Source organism: Acanthopagrus latus, chromosome 22 (assembly GCF_904848185.1).
Source record: "Acanthopagrus latus isolate v.2019 chromosome 22, fAcaLat1.1, whole genome shotgun sequence".
NCBI classification, from domain to species: Eukaryota; Metazoa; Chordata; class Actinopteri; order Spariformes; family Sparidae; genus Acanthopagrus; species Acanthopagrus latus.
Window position 1 is genome coordinate 14,306,645 of NC_051060.1, and position 22,426 is coordinate 14,329,070.

A 22,426-nucleotide genomic window follows, 5' to 3' on the forward strand; every position below is an offset into this window, starting at 1 on the left:
ATTAAAGTTACAGACTTCTGCCCCCCACACTGATCAACTGAAGCATCACAACATTGATACCAGTAGTTGCAAAAAAATGTAATATTTTATTCCACTAATATTGCATAAACATACTTAAATTATGCAGAACATTAAATACTTGCTGTACAACTAGGGCTGTAACAATATCAGGTTTTCACTGCACAATTATCGCAGCCAAACAAATTCACAGTAACAAATTATCACTATGTATAGAAATTTGAAAAAAAGAAATGCTAGCAATCATGTCTGTCTTCAACTTTGTTTACTGTGTTTTTTGTCCCCTCCCTTAATACATTATAATAAATAAATTGCCCTCACAGTCCGAGTATAGAGAGCTGGAAAGAGTCTGTAACCATAACTGTAACAAAAGCGTACAAAAAGAACAATTACACTCAATTACTAGAGAAAAGGCAGCCAGATGTACTCAGTCAAAACATGTTCGCTGGATTATTACACAGTATCAAGATTTATTTTTTTAACATCAGTTATTGTGAATATTTCGATGTCTCGACACCCCCCCATCGCGACATTGTCTGAACATGGTTCTTCTCACTGTTGAAACAAATAGACGTTTTGGCTTTCAGTTAAAACTCACCGGTACATCGTTTTTAGTGTGATTACTGGACAATTTAGCAACACAAGTAACCATTTCAATGATTTTACGCACTTGCAACATTGACAATAACAGGTGGGTCATCGGAAGATCAGGAAACTTTCTCTTTTTGCTTCATGCGCATGCTCTTTTACTTGTTGTGCCTTGCACAAGAAATCTATGGGTTCATTTTTTAAACTCAGGATTATCTGTGTCAGAAAATTCAACCAACATAATTACAGCTCCAGCACCGAAGGAAAAATTATTAAGGTGCTGAAAGTACTTCCTCCTTTTAACTTCCTGCTCATCGAAATCAAAAAACATCACTTAACTCTTGTTCGAAGTGCCTTTTCATTCCCTCCCAGTATTTTCAAATAGTCAAACCTTCGTCAGGGTCTGAAGTTATTTCCAGTTTAAAGACTTACAGATCATGAACACCTTAGGTAGTAGACTTAGGTATCACAGTAATTTGGGGGATGTTGGAGAAATAGAGTATGGTATGTTAGAGAGGAATTTTGCAGCGTGTTCAGTTTTGATGAGTGAATACTGAGGCTCACAATTGTCTGCACCTCAGTGTGAGTGCTTGATCAAAATTCTGACAATATAAAGAATTGTCAGTAGAGTCTGACTCACTTATTACGAGCATGCAAGAATGCAAGGATGTCCAGCTTCGATGGAAGGCTCGGCTCTGAAGGACTGAGAAGGCAAAAGGCCAGCACTGAGATTGTTCTGAAGGTCCATTTAACTATTCAGCAATGATTTTGCTCGCAAGTAATATTCCCGGAACATCAACATGTTTGCTTCTCCTCCTCTTGAACCAGCAAATTTCTCATCTACATTATTCACTTAATACTTGTATCCAAAAGTGCTTGGCTGCAGCGAGAATCGATTGAGCTCCACGCGCCTTTTTAAAGCAATTAACCGGAGGGGGGGAAAATAAGCGAGGGAACATTTGATACAGCTCTCACTGACATCATACATCCTTTAAACAGGCTTTGATGTTGCATTTAGTGCCAAGCGGAGCGCGGTTGGGGAAAGAATGAGCAAGGCGGTGATCAAGGCGGAGATAAATGCATGATGTGCAATCTGACGTCTGTCTTTCCCGCAGGGAAGATGTTGCTACCACAAAGTCTCGAGTGGATTGGATGGCAGCAAGACGGCTCTCGCAGACAAAGACACGCGGCTCTGATATTTACTAGCTATTAAGAACAAAGCGCCATAACCGTGCAAACTTGATAGAGGGCCTACTTGGTATTAATTACATGGTTAATGGAACACTGACAGCCATAAGAGACAACTGGACATGAAAGGCATACATTTTCCATCTTTATTGATGTGGAGATGCTTTTATCAGAAAGCCTGAGATGTGTTTGGAGTAGGAGTTTAGAGATGGGTTTTTGCCTGAATGGTTAAAGTAGGATTTTGTTGTCTTAATACACTGATGGCGTTTAATGGGGTTGAGGAGGATAAGGGGGATAAATGGTGTCTTTCTTAGAGACAGACACCCTCCGTGCGCTGGATATCACACACAGTTTACATTACCGGATTTAAAGCGTCATTATGTAGATTCCCCCGACAGTTTGATGTCGTAGATGAGGTAACACATGAAAAATATTGTCTTTGCAGTGTCAAAAAGAAGTAGAAAACCACCCACTTTTGGGTTTATGGTTCCTACATGACACCTTTTGTTGTCTTAAATGAGTTTGTTGTTGAGAATTCGATGAGCAGATCCATGCCACTCTCATATGGGTACAGCAAAATACATAGTTGTAAACAGGCGGCAAATAGCCTACCTTAGCACTAAGACTGGAAACTGGTGGCTAACTTCTAAAGGTAACAAATCCACCTTACAAATACCTCCAAAGCTCACTCATTAGCATGATTCATACTGTTACATGAGGATATATGCTACTCTTAAGCGGAAGTCACTGCTCCCAGCCACTTAAATAGTCTGCAATATATTGATTTTTACATTTTCTTTAGTGTACGAGAAGATGAGAAGATTGAGATGTTAGTTTGTGCACTTAAGCGCTGGTAGGCTTTATAACCTTTTTGTTAAGCCACGCTAGCTATCTCTAAAGGCTTTTTCAGTCTTTGTGCTAAACTAAGCTAACCCACTCCTGTTTCCAGCTTCATATTTCCTTGACAGACATGCTGTGTACCATACATGACACATAGCATTACTGTATAGAAGTTATCAAGTGAGTTCTATTCATTCATTAGGTCCTGCTGCAGTAAGCTTGAGCCCAAACATCAACAGCGACCACTTGTTTGCAGCTGGAGAGAGCTTAAACCTCGATGTGTGGCTGCGTGTGTGTGTGCGTCTTTGTCCGTGTTTGTGTGCGCATCCCTATCTGTTTTATCTGTCTATCAGGGATGCTACTTCAGATGTAATTTGTTCCAGCCGAGCTAATTGAAACCTCTATTCAGCAGGCTGCTGTGGACATTGTCCGCGCTGAAAAGGCGACAGTCCTTTCTCCCGCCACCATTGTTTGGGAATGTAATGAATTTTATGTTGCTGCCGCTGCCGGTAGAGAAATCCATTTTTCTCTCCTGGTCCCAGTCCCTTTGTCGTGCCTCCCCACCCATCCTTCAGTTCATCAATAGCCACTTTATGTGCCAATCTGCGGCGGGGGAATGACATTATTAGGAGGCTAAACAGCAGCTCTAATACAGGCCCTCCCCTCCTCTTTCAGATCTGTACAAAAACGGACTTCAGAGGGACACCTTCCTGCCTTTCATCGACGTGCTGAAGGTACAGACAAAGTCATCCCTCTCTCTTGTCTCGTTAATTTATTCATTTGTTTATCACGGTCGCACTGAAACACACATGTACACACACTCGCATGTGCGCCTCTGTCCCTCTGTGCCTGTCCCTTTTTTTTTTTCTTTTTCTTTTTTTTTTTTTTTTTTGCAAGTTGCTCTTTAGTGGTTTGATGTTTCCTGCTTCCTGGATGCCTCGCACAGTGTCACAAAGCTGTCTTTGATCATACCAGGGCACGGTGAAAAGACTCGCATAGAGAGAGCGAGAGAAAAGGTAGGGAGAGATGGGGAAAGAGTGCGTGTGAGCACAGGTAATGTGAATGAGGGATGGGGCGGACGAGCTGAGTGACTGACCTGGACTGCTTGCATTTCAAAAGTAAAGGGGGCCGAGTGGCGGGGGGGGAGGAGCGGAGAGGAGAGGAGCAATGCGGTGGTTAGCATTTCCAGTGAAAAATCTACTTTGCAATTTAAGCAGGTAGCACCATTATCCCGCCTGCATCTCAGATGATCATTGATGTGTTTTGGAGTGACCATGATCATAAATAATTGCATAATAATTTGTTGTCATGCATTTTGCAACAGAGGAGGGCAGCATTCTTGCATCTTTTGTTGGTATTTAGTCTAAACGGTGAAAGGCAAGCGAAATCCGGCCACCGTGTTTCAGCCCATATAGGACCACTTTTTCTGTCATGATTAGCTTAAACCGATAAACTTTATGTACGGCGACTACAAACACGCCTGTATGAGCTGCTCTAATTTCTATTTTATTCCTATTCTAATTTAGCTCCATTGGTGTGATATAATAATCAAAATTGACCTTAATGAGGGAATTCACCGAATATTTGAAGATTTGTGATTCACAGTTTTCTTTATTGGCTCATTCGTTTGAGTGCTGTGTTTGAGTAGCCCTTCCTCCAGTATACACAAAGTGATGGATATATTAATAGATGTATGAACAGACATACAAATATATACTGTTATTGACATACAGACATATAAGTTCTCAGCAAAGCTCTGACTGGGTTACAGCAGATAGAGGCTCTCTTGTGACCAAAGTGCTGAAAAACACCACTCACCACCACACATGGTGCTTCTTTATATTATATGAAAATCTCTCGCAGCAGTTGTAGCAGGTGGTGATGTAAGGCCTAGGTGAGTTAGCGTCAACATCTGTAGCTTCACTGTGGTTTCTGAAGTGGAGAGTATGCGTGAGCTACAAGATGATCCACTGTGGCTCACAAGAATGTCGATATCACTTTCAGCTTAATTAGCTGCAAATCTCCATCATGGCTGCGGCTCTAGATATGAGGACAAGCATGTTGCTGCAAGATTATTATGACCCTATTACCTGTAACGTCACAAACCTTGATCCCGAGCACCAAAGAAAAACAACAGTCGCAAGGCGGGTGAGCATCTTGGTTGATCTGCAGCTTCGGGATCACCAGAACACCAGAAACACATATGCACACGGATGTAAACGCACTACAACTGGGGAGGCCTGGGAGTCACCCTGCTCCCCACCCATTCTCCCAGCAGCACCCTTGCCCTCTCTAATCCACCCTCATCAAGGTCCTGAATGCCTGTTGTCCCTCTCTGCCCCACACTGCCTCCTCTCTTTCAGGGTCCCATGTTCCCCTTTGTGAGGCCATCTGGTTTTCGGGGTCGGGTTTTTTTTTTTTTCCCCCTCTTCCAAGGGGGTGCAAGGCATTCTCTATAGCGACCTGTTCTGTAAAGTTAAAGTGTGTTTTAGCGGGGTCACGCTGCTAACTAGCTGACCCTTAATAGATTGAATTAATGCTCGCAGGGATCCTGCTCTCGCTGATGCGGCTCGCTCTAGCATGTGCGTGACTGACGGCGCCTCTATAGCGGGCGAGCGAGGGAGTGAATGAGGGTGTTAAAAAATGAAAAAAGAAATAGCCACTGACCTCTCCTCCCTACCACCTGAGCTGGAGTGGTAGAGGTTAATCCTGCGCCTCTGTCCGCCTGGGTCGACGTCTTTATTTAACTATTGACTTCTGATTAGTTGCGACCCCCTTTTTCCTCAGCAAACCTACCCCCTTAAAAAAAAAAAAAAAAAAAAATCATCCGCTTTCCTTCTTGTAAATAAAAGACACAAACTTCTGAGTTGATACGCCTGCTAGAAATGGAAAGCGCACCATGTCACTGAACCTGAAAGTCCCTGACTGCTTTTCACTTTTTTCCTAGTTTGTTTACTAGTTTGTTCATTCACTCGGTCATTTGTAATTTCTTGTCCTTTTTGGCGTCACTGTAGACTCATCAGGGAATCTATTCAGTTGTTTAGGCTCCTCTTTCTTTGTAGCCATGGCAAAGCTCAGAGTTCTGTAAAATACAGGGTTTAAGGGCTTTTTTTAATGGACACTGCCAGTATTGTAACTAAGACACTCTTTCCCTCTCACAAACTGTCCTCCCTCTCCACTCCACTTTTCATCACCCATCCTCTCTCTACCCCTCTATCCCCGCTCTTTATTCTATTGCTATCCTGTTCTGCTCGCTGGCTTTCCTCACCCAAGGTCAGGTCCCTGTATTTTGGTAGCAGAATAGTGACTTTATTTTCCCTCCGCTTGTTCGATTGCAGTCGCACACAATGCTGCTGAAGGAGGGAGGGAAAGGGAGCATGACAACAACCCTGAGGCAACTTTGAGTATCTCTGGGTTTCCTGCCATTTTTAACCCTTCTTTTGAAGCGCGCTCCTTCTCATTTTTTTTGTGTGCCATTGTTAATAATCCGCTGTGTGCTGTGCAGTTGGCGATGAGAGGAAAAGAAATATATAAATAAAATTAAAAAAAAAAAAATGTGGAGAAAGAAAAATTGAGGAATTGAGGGGGATGTGGTCCTCCAGTGGAGACCTTGGTGAGAAGGACTGCCTGTGAAGAGCCGGCAGCCTGCCAGTTCAAATCAAATGGATGTTGATGTTTGATGACTGTCATTGTCTTCCCGAGAATTTAACGGCGGGGCAGTGCCACTCACTGTATGTCTCGAGAGCACACCTCACTTCTTTCATATCAGTATCTGGCGTCTGCAAAACCGAACAAGTGATAAAAGGACAAATCGATGTTGCCCCTTTTTAGAACACGAGGAATGAATTCTGGCTCTGTGTTTGTTGCCTAAATTTTAATTTATATACTCACCTTGGCTTGTTGTACCCTGCTGACGTATTTTTGAATTGTTGAAAGTGTGTGCACGCTTCAGATCTGTTTGATCAAGCCGTACATGCATGCGCGCACAGGTGCTTCATACTGCACTGTATGTATTCACTTGTAAAAAGGGGCCACCTGCAGTCTGTGCTGAAATGTCGCCCCCATTTCTAACTTAACTAGCATTTGCATTTAAAGCTGCTTTTTTTTTTTACACGCGTTACGCTCTCTGTCATCATCGACCCGCTCACCTCTTGATGCTCTGGCCTTGTCTCACATTTTTCTAACATCATCATGCTGCAAAGACAGCTGGTTTTTAGACGTTATAAATCCAAATAGATGCTCAGACAGTCATTTTGGAAAGATGTGGCTCCTAACTTGTTTACCTGAACACAAAGAGGTTTTTATACCTCAATAATAGACTGTTGATGTTGTTTGTGTTCACATAAGGCAAGACAACCTTGAGACTAACACATCAACGTAGATAACATTAAATGCTAGGGAATTAAATCACAAGTTTTACTGCGATACAATATCATAGCAATTCTTCCGACAGTGATATTGGATACATTTCAAGGGACTGTGGACAATTTTGGATAATTTCATATACCATTACGCAGTCGGTTACAAAAGCTTTCGGCCATAAAAGCAAAGAAAGAACACATAATTGTAACGAGTTAAGTGCAGTAAAGTTTGCTCCAGTAACACACATAAAACATGTTTTGGAGTGGCATCCATGAAGCTGAATACACCTGGCATGATGTGAGAACACAGCTAATCAAATTATATCTCAGTGGTGTTTTGTGATGTTGTTTTGCGACAATTTTGTGTGTAAATGTTACAATACACTTTTAAATCAAATGGTAAAACAAAATGTGTGAAATGAGGCCAGCTTTGGTTCAGGACTGATGAAAGTCATACTTGGGCCATTATAAAGATACTGACATCTTTTTTTTTTTTTTAATTTTAAAAGCAAATCAAACAGTTTGTAATGATGAATAACAAAAGGTTTATGATGTGAATTTACTGACACAATAGCAGCAGCAGAGAAGCTGAGAATGCACCATAACATAATCTAGCTTGAGACTGATCATTATATTTTTTTATTGATTAATGGCGTTGATACAAGACTAAATTTGTAGAATCTGTTGTAGTAATATCTCACATGTTTTGATCTAGATGAGTGCTTGATGATCTTAAAGGGAAAGTCCACTTAATTCAAGTTTCAGGTTGTCCCGTGATCCCAAATTGAGAAAGAAAAAGAAAATGACGTACAATGTGGATTTGCGTTCAAGCTCGTGTACCCACGTCAGTCAGGGTGCATGGACTTTCAGCTGCAGTAAAGATTTTAGAGTGTAAAATGTCTTTTCAAATAATTGGGGTGAACCTTGTAAAAGACCTGAGTGCTCCTTACAGTAGTAGTGTAGCCACTGCTAACATAACACACCTAAATCTCAGACAGACGGTGATCGAGTTGCATTGTTGGTAATGTAGGTCTGAGGTCTTGACAAGGAAGAGGACTATTTAAAAAAAAAACGCATCTCTAGCAGTATTTATACTTTTATTGTTTTTAACGGTCCGTAGTGAGTTACAGGAGTATAATTAAGCTGCAGCCATGTTTTAAAATCTCTTCTCTTCATAGTCTTAAAACGGGTGCAGAGCTTTCAGTCCACTTTTTGGTGCTCTGCTACCAATGTGTGGAGCCTCTGTTGGCCAGGTGCAGGTAGCACAGACTCCATCGGCTTCTGGAGCGGTTCGGTTTTTGGTCCTCAGCAGAGCTCGAGTGGGGTTGAGTTGAGGGTGGGGGGTCCAGTGGGGTCCTGGATCACGAAAGGTGGGGCCTCCGACTCAAAAGATGTTTCCCCAAGAGGAGCAGCCGAGGCAGGGGGAGGTTGTGAGAACGACCTCACCGAACAAACCATCGCTGGCCCAAGGCGGTCACACTTTAAGGGAATAGATCATTAGGTGTAATTAGGGTGTTCACATTGTCATGTACCCCCCCGACTGCCCAAGAATGAATAAAATCACCAGATACACCCCCCCACTCACAGTCACACACACACACAGCAGCTCCCCAGTTAGTGAAAACACTTTGATGTCAGAAGAGTCGTCCAGAACTTGCCAGCATAAAGGCAGTGTTTTAAGCTTTCTCTCTTTTCTCCCCTCTCTCTCTCTCTCTCTCTCTCTCTCACTCTCTCTCTCTCTCTCGACCCCTCCATCCCTCCCTCCCTCTTTTCTTCTGTCCCTCCACACAAGGCTGTAAGACACACATGGTTGAATGAACGACAACCTTTCCCCTCCTCCCCTCTCCCTCTCTCTCTCCCCCCTTCGTCTCTTTTTCAGCCTTCCCACCCCGCATTTCTTTGAGGCCTGGTCAATTCTCCGGGCCAAACAAAAAAAGCATCAAATGTTTTCTGCTGCCGGGTAATGAGGGAGTGGACCTCATCAGGGCCCAATAGTCAGCTATCCTTGGCTTTTGTTGCAGCTCAATGGCACCGCGCTCTTTGAAAAACTCAAAAGCAACTTTTTGAGGAGTAAAGGATAGAGAAAAATATGGCGTAGAGGGAGCGGGCACAGAGGGGAGCAGAGGCAGCCACTAGAAAAAAAAAGCCACTCTGTTTTTATGCTAAACGGCTGTCCAGAGAGAGTAGTGGACAGCTTGGACAATGACATGATTGGAGCTACATGTGTTTGGATGACTTTCTTCCAAAGAGACTCTGATTCTCATGTCTGTCATCCCCCTCTCTTCTGTCTCACCCTCCCCTCTGTGAGCTCCTGAATGCATCTGAGCTCCTAATTTGCAGAGGTGGTGCTGCTGCTGCTACAGATATGCACCGATGTGAAAGTCTTGGCCAATATCGACGTTTGAAATGACAATTTAGCTTATAACTGATGCCGTTACCAATGTTTTTTTTGTTGTTCATTATTATTATTATTATTATTTAGAAAACTTCATTAGAAAACAATTACTAAAATATTTTAAAAGTTGTTAAGCCCTTTTAATACACTAGCTTTGAAATTTCTCATAGGAACCTATAAAACGAACTTCAATTTAAACTTCTTTAACATGAAAATGAATCTTTTTAACAAAAGAAATGTAACTGCATCAAATGCCCTTTTAGCCTGTTACACATCTACTTACTCACTGATAAGATTTTTGGAGTATTTGCATTAGCCTTACAAGCTGACAGCAAGGGTGTCACAAGTAGGAGTGAGACGAAAGAGTTTATCGCGAAAAAGAAAACGAGTTGATCTTGAATCGTAAATGGTATAACTTGAATGGAGATGGTTGTGAATATCCTCAGATGAATGACTTGAAAAAACTGTCTAGCTCCCTGACATACAGTTCTATATTTGTTTCATGAAATGTTGGTCAACAGGTCTGAAGGCTTGGCTTGTATGAACCCCCAAAAAGTATTTAAACCAGATGTGTGGAAATACAAATTCAATTCAAATTCAGTGTGCGGAAATGCGACTAATTCAAGCTAGAAAATAACGGGGAGATTAATTTACTATCATTTATTTATTCCTAGTTATTTTCATAAAAAGAGATGTGTTCTATCTTTGATGCAGTAAAATATGTTCCCTAACAAAATTTAAAGTTAGTTTGATTCCATTATATTTTTAGTGCAATTTTAGTTTGTGATTATCAGGGTAATATTATGAATCGTTATTATGTTGGACAGGGGGATTGTTACATGAGATTTTCATATTGTCCAATGAGTTTTAGTACTAATTTTAAAATAAAGAATGATATACCAGTCTGCAACCTTGCACATGTGCACACATGACAACACTTAACGATTTTCAAACTTCCCAGTGATGTCATTGAAATGCTTGTTTCATCCAGCAGATATTACAAACCCCAAAGATATTCTCAATTTACAAAGATATAGAATTAATCATCAGATCATCAGATAATCGCTTAATCAACGTATTGCTTCAGCGGTACATCTGCCAAACACAATGCAGCAGTACAGTGAGATATACAGAATGAACCGAAGGGGCCAGCTGGAGACGAGACTGTAAGTTGTAAAGTAACGCTTGACGAGGATCCGAGTGAGACAAGTGTGGTGATGGTGATGGTGGTGGTGGCGGTGGTGAAGGAGGGGGAAAAGACCACAATGTGTAGGCGGATGAAATCTTGGAGGAGTGAGAACTTGACAATCCTCTCAAGATGGATAATCAAGTAATGACCCGCAAGGCCTCAGCCTCATCTGATTATAAATAACCAATGGAATCATCATCGCTGATTGTGTTTCCATTCCTCCTTCTTTGTACCTCACTCCTCCGTTAAGAAACGCACCAGCCGTCGCCTTCGCCGTAGGTAACTAGAGACGTCTCATAAAGGGAGGGAGCAGAAGATGGCAGGAGAAAAGACAAACTGAGGTTCTAATGATGTGCCGGCGATAGTGACAAGTTTTTTTTCTTCCCTTTTTTTTCCCGTTTTGGAGGGACTATTTACCCGTTGGTGGGGTCACAGAAGGTTGATGAAATGACACCTCCCTTTTGTGCGTGGGGGAGGGCGAGTTTGTCAGGTTGTTATTAAGCCTGATTCAGCCAATTGGCTCAGAGTGGGAACCCCGTTTGTGTGAGCGGACACGGAGATAAAAAGTTGACAGCGGAGAAGAATAGAGTATTTCCGTCCCCTTGCTTTGTGATGATTACTAATTATCCTGCAGCTTAAGGAGGCCAGTGGCAGAAATTCACTGATTTCATAATTTACCGGAGCTGTCGGAGACTACTCAGTCAGCCAGGCGCTGGCTTGGATGGGATGATATGCAATTCCTTTCTTTTCTTTGATAGAATGGCGGAGATGATGATTATAGTTTGCGCTGCACTCCCTGACATGAATCCTGTTGACGTTTTACACTATCTGGAAAAGTTTGAACTCCACATCGCAAGTTCACCCCTGCTGTAACACACTTGAATAGCTGCAGGAACAATAGATCAGCTCAATAAACCACAAAGCGCTGACACAAAGTCCCAGCGCTGTCAGTGGAGAGGAAGATGTCTCCTGCCTTCTGTGCCACCCTGTCGTTGAATTTGTTCACTTGTTCCTTACTTGCACACACTATAGCATTTATAATGAATTTAACACTGGACAAGAATAGAAACACATTCTGAAAGATGTCCATGAGACAAGCATTCAGAAGAAAGCATGTGATAGTTTCATTCCATTTATATGTTGAGAATGTTTTGGTGTATTCATATTGTCAATATTCGTCTATGTGTCTAGTAAAGAAGCAGCAGCACCAAATAAAAATGCTAAATTCTAGATTAAGCTCTAAAGCAAAGTGTTGGTTTTTTGTCTGTTTGTCTGTGCATGCCTGCAGGAGTACTGCCACACAATCTGCCTCAACTCTGGGATTGACTACAGGAGACTGGACAAGGCTGCAGCAGGAAAGCTCTACTACCTGTAAGACACATGTATATATGCTCATTTGTTGTTTAAATGCCCAATAAAGCCTGAGTGACATATTGGTTGATAGCAGCACCGATATATCACTGTTGACATTATTGATAAGGCAATATATTAACGATTATCAATATTTTTTTTTAAGTAAGCAGTGAATAAATGTTTGAATCCCACAAGTTCCCTTTGGGTTATCTTCTTCAGATGTTGTGATGCATCCTTAGATGATTTTTTGCAATGTATTGATTATCGCAGAATCTATATACGCTATATCGTGATACTATCGTTATCGTATCGTGAATAACTCTGATTCCCATTCTCAATCTGCGCATATGTTGCCAAGTTGTTGCCAATACCATCACTTTTTTTTTTCCCAGAAATAATACAGAAAAAAATGCTTGTGGTAATTTATTATTACCAATTTACTGGTGAAATTCCCCTTTTTACTTTACTCATTTTGTACAATAAAGTTTCTTGTTGAACTGTAAAATGTCCTAAGTTTATGTAGAACCAATATGTCAATTACAGAAATTTTTACTCCCTAATATCTGTATCGGTACCAGCCCCAAAACTCGAGTATCTGTTGGGCTCCGATGTCTACCCCTAGCCAAATTCTAATTCTAACCTGAACCCTAAAACCAGGTTTAAACCCCACCCTTGTCAGAAATGTCCTCACAAAGCTAAATGTCCTCACAATGCAGGTTAAAAGCAAAGACTCGTCCACACAAAGATACATCTACAAACACACAGACACACTCATATTGCTCCCCTTTACTACTTGTTTATTTAAAGTCCAGTCCAGCTCAGCTCACAGTCTGTGCAGAGGTCTGCTTAAGAGTCGATATCAACCTGCATCCACAGCAAACATACAGGCATTTACATGCACACGTACACAGGAAACGCTTGTGCACATCATAGAGTTAGATTTGTATTAAGGAGGGAAAGAGAAGGCAAACAGATGGATAAATGGAGAGAAGCAGACTCAGAGACTTATAAAGAGCTACATTACCTTGAGAGATCCATGAAAAGGCTGAAAGGGGAATCAATAGAATATGAGAAAATGGCAGAGCTTTAAAAGCTAGCTTTCTATTTTCCTCATTACGTACGAGCTGTTAGGAAGGAACACACACACACACACACACACACACACAGGCACAAACAAACAAGGTATGAATGACACTGATGTTGCTCATCGCTGCATTGGAGCTTTCAAGTGCTTTCGTCTTTTCACTGTATGTAAATGGAGCACATCACACCCTTTTTACCTGGAGTTAAAACACACGCACGCATACGGACGCAAACGCACACACATTACAGTCTCGTTTTGACGTGCATTCACAGGCTAATGCTTGTGTTTAGAGCCTAACATCCTGTTTTTTACTGATGAAGTGAAAAGCTAAGTAGCCCCCTCCCCTCCCTCTCCTCGATGCCACCGTTTGATGTGGCCACTTCACGATTATTAATTTCATATTCTATTTCTCCTTGTGTGCTCGCCTGTGTGTGTGTGTGTGTGTGTGTGTGTGTGTGTGTGTGTGTCCTTCAGCACAGGGGAGCCTGCAGCGGGGGCCTTCTTGGATGCACTGTTTGAGGAGCTGGCTTTAAGGCAAAAGAGTGGTAAGGGCGTTTAAAGAGAGATTTGCTGCAGACACCTCGTGGAGAGAAAACAGACAAAGAGCATAATTCAATAAAGAAATAGACTTAACCATATTTAAGTGTGCAGGAAGATGTCATATTTTTGCAAACAAATCCAATGAAACGGCCAAGCACTGTAGTGTGTTTGCCTCGTCTTTGTCACTTAACAGAGTGCTGCAGGGATGATATATATTTTTATAGGCTAACCAGAAAGTTAGCATCACCCTGGTTCCCTCAACAAAGACAATTCCAAATTGGAAATGCGGGCAAGATCCACAAAGCCCGACTTCTACCGTCATAAAAACAGATGATGATCACAGCAGTATGCCGGCATATACCGTGAACAGTTAGCTGTTAGCATTTCATCACTTCACCTAGTATTGTAACACCATCTCTGTAGTCACCATTTTCATTTCCCTTCAGTTGATAGGAGTCCTCTTACGGGCCTGCTGCTGCTGTCTCTTTTTGAGTGCCCTATCTGTTAAATCAGCTGGTTGTTTGTGAAGTTCACAGTCATGGGATACAAACAGCTGTTTACGTCCAATGGAATGCAGCATCATTAGCGGGTCCAACATCCCTACTTGTCTGTTGCCATTCATCCCTACAGGAGGCATGCATTTTACCAATACTGTATTTACTGCAATTTAAGTAATGTTTGTTTTAGAAAAGAGCAGAAAAAAGACATTCGTCGGTGGTTACTCAGCCATGGATTTGATGTTCTGTTGAGTAGTTACAGCGACAGTATCGTGGAGAAATCAAAGTAAATGGATTGTGGCTCATTTGTGAATTGGTATTCCACTCGAAATTTCGCTTCAGAGCTAAGGCATTACAAAGGTGGAATTTTATTTTAAATGCAGTTTCGAGGTTGTGAAAATTGTAGACCGGGTTGTGTTAAAGTCAAAGGTTTAGCTGTTTTGTTTCAGCCACAATGTGAAGATTTTCCATGATGACACTTGTTTGATAAATTGGCTGTTTGGTATATTTGTGCACTGTATAAATTTCCATTTTAAACCAACAATTCCTTTATCGATTTGTATTTATTTTAATGATTCAACTGTGAATGTGATGGGAAAGTCTGTATGATATGTGGATCAGGTATATTATGTGTGTGTCTCCTTAGTTACGGGCCCTCGGGTGCTCACAGTGCTGGGCAGAGACTTGACTCTGGAAAAGACCTGTGGCTCCATCGCCGATTGCACTTTTGATGAGCTTTGTGGCAGAGTGAGTGTTTCTATCCTGGTTTCATCTTTTATTCTTCGTTTTTATTCTTCACAACACATACTTCTTGAAAATTGTATTAATTACGATAGAAAATTGTCATAGATATAATGTGTTTATAATTTGGGGGGGGCATTGTGCCGTTATTCGACAGTTTTGAATGAGGTATCACAAAGATTTCTCAGGTTGTGTCTGTGACGCCCCCAATCTCTTTTCTTTTTTGACTCACACACACAAACACACAGCACACTGTCATGCACAAAATCCTCTCGTCGCTAATCAAAGCTGCTCAAATTCGAAGCACTCAAAGCAAACTTGTAGAACTGCTTCTGCCAAGGCTTCTTCCGTCTCACAGACTGTATGTTGGCAAGTCCAAATTGATTTTGAGATCAATCATTCTGTATGGCAAAGACCCAAGGACAGGGGACTAAAACGACATCAGCCTGAGCCAAACATACAGACTGCAGCATTCACAGTTCGAATTGTATCCGTGTTTGCTCATGTCATCTCCCCTCTGCACCGTGATGCGCTGGAGTCTGAATTTGTCCCCTCTGTTGTCTTCCAGCCACTGGGTGCAAGCGATTATCTTGAAATGGCTCGGCATTTTGACACCGTTTTCATACGTGACGTTCCCATGCTGACGCTGACCCTGAAGGACCAGGCGAGGCGCTTCACCACCCTCATAGACAACTTCTACGACAGCAAGGTATCTATAGAGGATTTGAAGCTTTAGAAACAAGCGTGGCAACTACCTTCTGTGCTGTGTTACTCAGTGTGGATACACTTTTTTATTATTATTTTGTGGGCTGCAATAAAGTGCTGCAGGTTGTTTTCATATCTTATACGATCGTTCTAACTATTAACATGATAAAAATGATAACAATTATGCAATACTGTATACTGCGAATGCCATGAAACTGTGATGTATTCTAAGATTGTTATCATAGCGCAAAACATCTCATTCACTAACCCCCAACCCTACTGAGGTCTTGGCATAAATACATGGGCGCCAGCTGCACAAGGTGAGCTGCCAGGTCACCTCCATGACGATTTTTAAGCTAATTTTAGATGCTGTGTCCCTGGTGGTCGGGGGGGCACCAGAGGTTGAAATTTTACCGCTGTACTGCTGTAAATGCATTATTTGCTACTTCAAAAAATAATATTTCTGCAATATATAATCATTGAATTATAGTAAATTCATTAGTAGGGCTTATTTGCACTGTGAATAAATCTGCTTATTATTTTCTTGATTATTCTGTTTCTTGTTGGGCATTTAAAATGTCAGAGACTGGTAGAAAGAAATGTCGAGCAGTATTTCCCTGAGCCCAAGACATCTTCAGATGTCTCGGTTGTCCACAAGCTGGAGCTAGAATCAGATCTTCTTTTTTTTCCTGCAAAACTTGATCAAAAAAGTGAATTAATTATCGAAGTAGCTGGTGATTAATTTAATGGTTCACAACAACAGCTCATATCATTCGCATTTAATTGAGCACCAACCGCATATAAGCTTCTAACCTATAAACTGTAATGTTATCAGTCAATTCTTTATTGTGTTAAAGAGGAAACTTGATTCTTAAAAAAGAGAACATCAAGATGCACTCATAGGGGCACAGTGTAGTTTTGTAGAAGACATTCAAACTGAGAATTTTAATATTTACAACATTAATGAGGTAATAATATAAACTCACTTTTTCCATAACTGAATGAACATGCTGTTCTCAGAGGAAAATAAGGTCCCCAGAACACTGTTTGAAGCTAGAAAGGTGGCAGGGTCCGCCACATATGAACAACAACAACAACATATTGTCCTTTAAGATCTTTAAGTTTTTTTAGTCAGTTTATTCAGTCATAAAAACAAAGAAAGTTTGTTTATTGAGTTTTATCAAGCATAAAAAAAAGGTCAATTAATTATTCTTTTCTGATAAAATGTCTTCCCCAAAACCAGAAAGTGCTCCATTGAATCTTCTCAGGAATACAAAAGATCTCAGCAAACTGACCAGGACCGTCGTTCCAGCAAGGCAATTCATGATCGGTTAACCACTCTATTTGATATTGATCAACGGTAGCAGAGACCTCTTGTTAACAATACCGGAAGTAACCTCTGTAAACAAACTGGAAATTCCTGTGTCTGATCTGTCGTTTCTTCTCCCTCCCTCTCAGGTGAGAGTGGTTCTGCTGGCGGCGGCTCCTGTAGACCGGCTGTTTGTCCACACCGGAGGGGAGGATGAGAGGGACCGACAGCTGCTGGACGACCTGGGCCTCAGCGGGGTAAAAGAACACATCTGGAAAACACATTCTGGATGCCGTGTGATCCCAAAATGGAAAGAAACCACATCACTGATTTCTCTTAAGTGACATTTGGGATCAAAAACAGATCAGTAGATTGTTCATTAGTTAAAGATGACAGAGTTTCACTGAAGCGAGTTCTCAGAATTGAATCCAATTGACACGGGTCTGCAGCAGCACATGACTTTATTGATGTTCACAATTTAACATCAAGCTTACTAGTTAGTCTTTTTTGAATTTCTGCTTTTTGAAATTGCTGTTTTAATTTTGTCATAAGTTGTACTGAGAGTAATAGGACTTCCATATTCACGAATGACATGTGACACACACAGTGAAACCTGTCCCTCCAACCTCCAACCCAAATGTATTTACATTTAAACTGGATTTTTAGTGTGTCAGACGCTGACCTTGCACTGGGCTGCCCCCTTTTCAGGACGCAGCAGAGCACCTGACTCTGTTCACAGCTGAGGAGGAGATCTTTGCGTTCCAGAGGACCGTCTCCAGACTGATGGAGATGCAGACGGAGTTGTACTGGATGGAGGGAGATCGCAGTCACAGCAAGAAGGAGCCATGAACACCTAACATCCACAACCTGAGAAGCATATACCTCCAGACAACACTGTACCTCGCTAACTAATGACACTGCATAACAGAAGATGCAATTTGCCATTTGTCAAATCTGTTTTTGAAGTTGAGATGTCCAAGATCTGAAATCCGCAGTACATATAAAACTGTGCAAAACAAGACGTGTTTCCGATTTGTCTCTGACTTCCCATCATCTTGTACGTGTGTTTTTCACAGTCTGGTCCTCCTCTGTGAGGTGTTCTCTCATCTCCTCGTAGGCTATTTAAATAATATGGAAATCTCTCCAACATGAGTGAACCACAAGGCAAACAGGTGCTCACTTGAGTCCCTGTCCTTCAGAGTGGCTGGCTGGCGCCCTCTAGTGGCTACATTTTAAAGGGGTAAAATTCTCAAGCGGCTGCTGTTTTCTGTGCAGATTTTGAATGACTCCTCAATTGAATGAAACCCGGTGTAAATTTAAAATCTTGTGCATGACATTTCATTTAGTGTTTTCTGAATGAGACCAGAATTCAGAGACGCATTGAGGCCTCTTAATGTCAAGGCTGTCAGATTGGCAGTCATGTAAATCCAGGACTTTATAAAATAAGACCATGACCCTGACTTTAGCAAGAGGGTTTAATCACAGTTGCTGTTTTTCACCCGAAATTGAAAATTTGCACATTATTATTAAACTCTTAAACGCTTATGTCAAAGTCGGGTGAAGGTTTGTAGTCCACAAAACATTTCTGGAGTTTAACAGCAAAACGGCCTTGCAGCTTTCTCCTAAACGACTGAAGGACTTGTTTTAAAAAGTAAAGGACAACCGAATAAACACAATACGAGTCCATACAGCTTGCCCGGCATAATCTCCTGAAGCCTTGAAACCCCAAAATGATTTCATAAGACATTACTTTCAGCCTTTTTTTTTTTTTTCAGCTGAAATCTTCACTTTTTGTTGAACTTTTTCTTAAAGGCTGTATTTTGTTCAGCGAAGAGAATTGTTCTGCAGTGTTGCGTGAGGTTGTGTGTTTTTATGTGATGGCTGCTCCAAACAGACCCTTTTCATGGCAGATGTTTTTACAAAGAGGAAATGCACAGGTGTGACCAATAGTGTCAACAATGGCTCTATATTCCATAAAGTGTCACGGTCAGCCATGTGAGCGAGCACCAAAGCTCTGCTACCTACTTACTTTTAGCAGCAGGCTAATGCTAAATAACCAGTAGTTTAGCTTTCTTTTCCAGTGACTTGTTGACAGTTTAACTATATTCACTTTTGAATGTACATGATGCCAGTAGTTAAAGGTATGCTTCTAGATTTTGGGAAAAAAATTTAATCAGAAGGATTTTCATTGAATGTTTTTTATTTTTTTTAATGCCTAAATAAACTCAATAAACACACTGTTTTCATAACTGAATAAACAGACTGGCTTTAAAGGACAACACCATTTCATACTGTTGCACTTTGTTTGTATGTGGCGGACACTGCCACCGTTCGAGCTTCAAATAGTGTTCTTGGGACCTTATTTTCCTCTGAGAACAGCTTGTTCATTCAGCCATGGAAACATTTTTTTTGGGGGGGGGGGGGGGGTTCAAAACTTTATACTGCGCCTTTATTTTTTTTTTCTTTTTGCATAGTTTACCACTAATACTACAAACCACATTACACCATTGGAGGGGGGGGATAAATTAGGTCACAAGCATTGATTGTTATCAATTAATCATTAATCAATATTTTTTTCATTTTCTTCAACATTGTAATGTTGAGATGATGCATGAATCTTGATGACAAAAACCAGGTGTATACATGTGTCTCATATCTGAGTGTGTACAAAAAATGTGCAATTCTAGTTTTATTTGTATTTTAAGTACACTTAAAGAGAAGACTGAATTTGTTTTGTCTTGGGTGTTTTCAAAACTTCTTCTTAAGTGTCTGTAGGTGGCAGCAGAGGGCAACCAATCACTACATGGTTTGTTATTGCGTCCATGTAAGGATGAGGTCATCCTAGTGCACCACTCCAGGATGGACCAACCCTCCCTGACAGCTACAGTCAGAACAGTGAACAGCACCCACAATGTCCACACTGAGGGTGTTATATAAAGTACTGTGTTTGAAATGTCTGAGAAGCCAGTATCACACAGAGTGATGGACAATCTCTCTAGATCAAAGCCCCAATAACTACTGTGTGCACTGATGGATACACATGATGTGTACCATTATTAAGTGCTTGAGCCACTCACAAGGCCCCAAGTCTATCCCACCATAACTCTCAAATAAAGAGAAATCAATCAGGCCCTATACCGAGGCCCCTAATCCAATCAGACCATCATGCTGTTTTGGGGGAAACATCAGACAGAAGCAGAGATGGCCGCCATGCTTTGTGACTGTCTTAATTGGATGATTCACGCTGGTTTACAGGGGTGGTCATAGTGTCTTCCTCTCTGGACCGCAGTCTCGATACCACATGCTGAGGACAGATTGTGGATGGAGAACAGTTCACTTTTTGTCTCTTTAACCGTTCAAATATTGATGAAAAAAAAAAAGATGTAAGACTATTGATGCAAGAAGGACTGGTAAAAATGGAGGAAATCAAGTTTTACGAGAGCACAATTTACAATACCTGCATGCTGAATACTGAATGGAGGGCAGACATTGTCCTGAAACATTTCCATTTGGTTTTAAGGCCGTGAGATGATACCATGCCGACCTTATGTGGCACCAAATTGTGAGAAGATATGAAGTGTTGGGTTAAATGTGTCCTTTATGTAGAAAAAAGGTAAATAATGCTAATGGTTTTGGTTTGCGTGCATGAATGTGTCCTTGTGCAACACTATTGAGGCCTTTGAAGGGGCATCTGGGGTAAGGTGGGCTTATCTTGGTGCAGAAGAAGTTGCCTAAATGCCAGATATGCTGCAGTAGGGTATTGAGGGGACACGTCTGACACTTATTTTGTTCCACATGACACAGATCAACAGCTGGTGAAGGGACTGTATTTATATAACACTTTTCTAGTCGGGGCGCTTTACCACACGTCAGCATTCACACACATTCACTAGTGACTACCTGCTCATCAGGAGCAACAACCAGCACACTCACCTATGGAAGAGCCATTATGGGTAAACCAGCGTTCAGTATCTTGCCCAAGAATGCTTTTGGCATGTAAACCGCCGGGGCCAGAAACTGAACCACCTACCCTCCGATTGGTGGATGGCTGCTCTACCTCCTGAGCCACAGTCACTGAGTTAATCTTGTTAGGACATGAAAAACTTTGGAACAGTCAGAAAAATTACATAAATATTGTTATTTTTTTAAAATAAAGTTATTATTAGTGACATGGCTTGGTCATGAGACAGTTTTAAAAGATGCTCAAAACAAAACTTTAAAGATCACCGACGGTATAAACAGCAAAAGTGCACAGAAGAAAATCATACTTAAAATTCTCCTTTGTCATTTAAATAAACAAAGACCAATTTTGAAACCAATTTCAGATATTCTAAAAGGATCAGTGATGTTTCTCTGCTTCAGAAGGCTACATACAGTAATTCTGCACACACACACATACACACACTTACACACACCCTAACCTCTGTCTGTACATCCAGTGAGTGGTTAACTCTATAGTTCTCTGCAGGAGCCAAACTGCTGCATCAGGTATTCTCTTTGATGTGAAGGGAACAAAAACCATCACATCACAATGCATGCTCTCCTGCAATTCCGTACAGTACTCACTCCAGGCTGCTGCTGTAGATGTGTGTGTGTGTGTATGCGTGTGTTTATTGAACCTAGCTGCCTTGTTAAAATGTGTGCCAGTGAACACAATTCACAATCATATCCAAGCTTCGTAAAGAGCATGTCAGTCTGGCTGAGATGAGAAACAGGCAGGCACAAAGATAATACACTGTTTATTTACAGATGTGTTTAAGGAACTGAGTGGACCTCACTGTAAGAAGCACAATTATTGTGAACTTCATTTAAAAAACACAATATGCTTGGAAATAACATGAACAAAGCCTAAATCTACGGTGTACTGATGAAGTGACATCTTGTTATGGTCAGCCGTGAACGCGCATTCCTGCACAGAAACCGCGCGAGCACACGCAGGTGGACGCGCACCTCGCACGTCAGGCGGCCGTCGGTGGAACAAAGAAGATGTGGACGAGGCTATTTTGATCCTGAGGAGGAGGTGGAGGAGGTGGTGGAGAAGGTGGAGGAGGGGGAGCGGAGGTCCAGAGCATCACTTACAGGACGACGAACCATCTAGGATTTCTGCCTCTCTCTCTCTCTCTCTCTCTCTCTCTCTCTCTCTCTCTGGCTAATAAAAAAAGGTGACGTCATCCCGAGCGAGCCTGTACGGGCTCCAGAAAGGGGGCGTGGCACGAGCGCCGTAACGGAGGTTGATTGACAGGCTGGTTCGCTGATTAAAGGCGCCACCAGTGTCACTGAGATGAGAGTGATGTGAATGGAAATGTATGGATGTTAAAGATGGAGAGATGCTGGACTAACAATGCTTTTATTTTGAAGGATCATGTCTGCAGCATATAACAATAACATGATATTATATTTACATATTTATATGAAATCACATGTGATATGATGGAACATGGATTAATATTACTAGGTTATATCAGATATTAACTCTTTTTACTAAAGAACATTTTCTTTCTGAGCAAGTTTACATGAATACTATATTTAATCTTTTAGCAAATTAAAAGATAAATCCATAAAACGTTTTTGCACCCCTTATTTCTTGATAACAGGTTTTGGAAGGTGACCATAAGTCT

The 22,426-nt window shown here is 41.4% G+C and overlaps 1 protein-coding gene across 2 annotated transcripts in view; it reads left to right on the plus strand.

The window, feature by feature from the left end:
- afg1lb (AFG1 like ATPase b) overlaps nucleotides 1-19,046 on the plus strand; it is a 31,005-nt gene extending 11,959 nt beyond the window's left edge. Inside the window, exons 8-14 of one of the 2 annotated variants that reach the window (XM_037085807.1) lie at nucleotides 3,310-3,368; nucleotides 11,868-11,950; nucleotides 13,491-13,561; nucleotides 14,700-14,800; nucleotides 15,363-15,503; nucleotides 16,958-17,065; nucleotides 17,517-19,046. In XM_037085807.1, the coding sequence (XP_036941702.1) occupies nucleotides 3,310-3,368; nucleotides 11,868-11,950; nucleotides 13,491-13,561; nucleotides 14,700-14,800; nucleotides 15,363-15,503; nucleotides 16,958-17,065; nucleotides 17,517-17,657 (704 nt within the window). In that variant the 3' untranslated portion in view covers nucleotides 17,658-19,046. The remainder of the gene's footprint in view (nucleotides 1-3,309; nucleotides 3,369-11,867; nucleotides 11,951-13,490; nucleotides 13,562-14,699; nucleotides 14,801-15,362; nucleotides 15,504-16,957; nucleotides 17,066-17,516) is intronic. The other variant, XM_037085808.1, reaches the window with a different exon arrangement.
- Nucleotides 19,047-22,426: the final 3,380 nt, after the last annotated feature.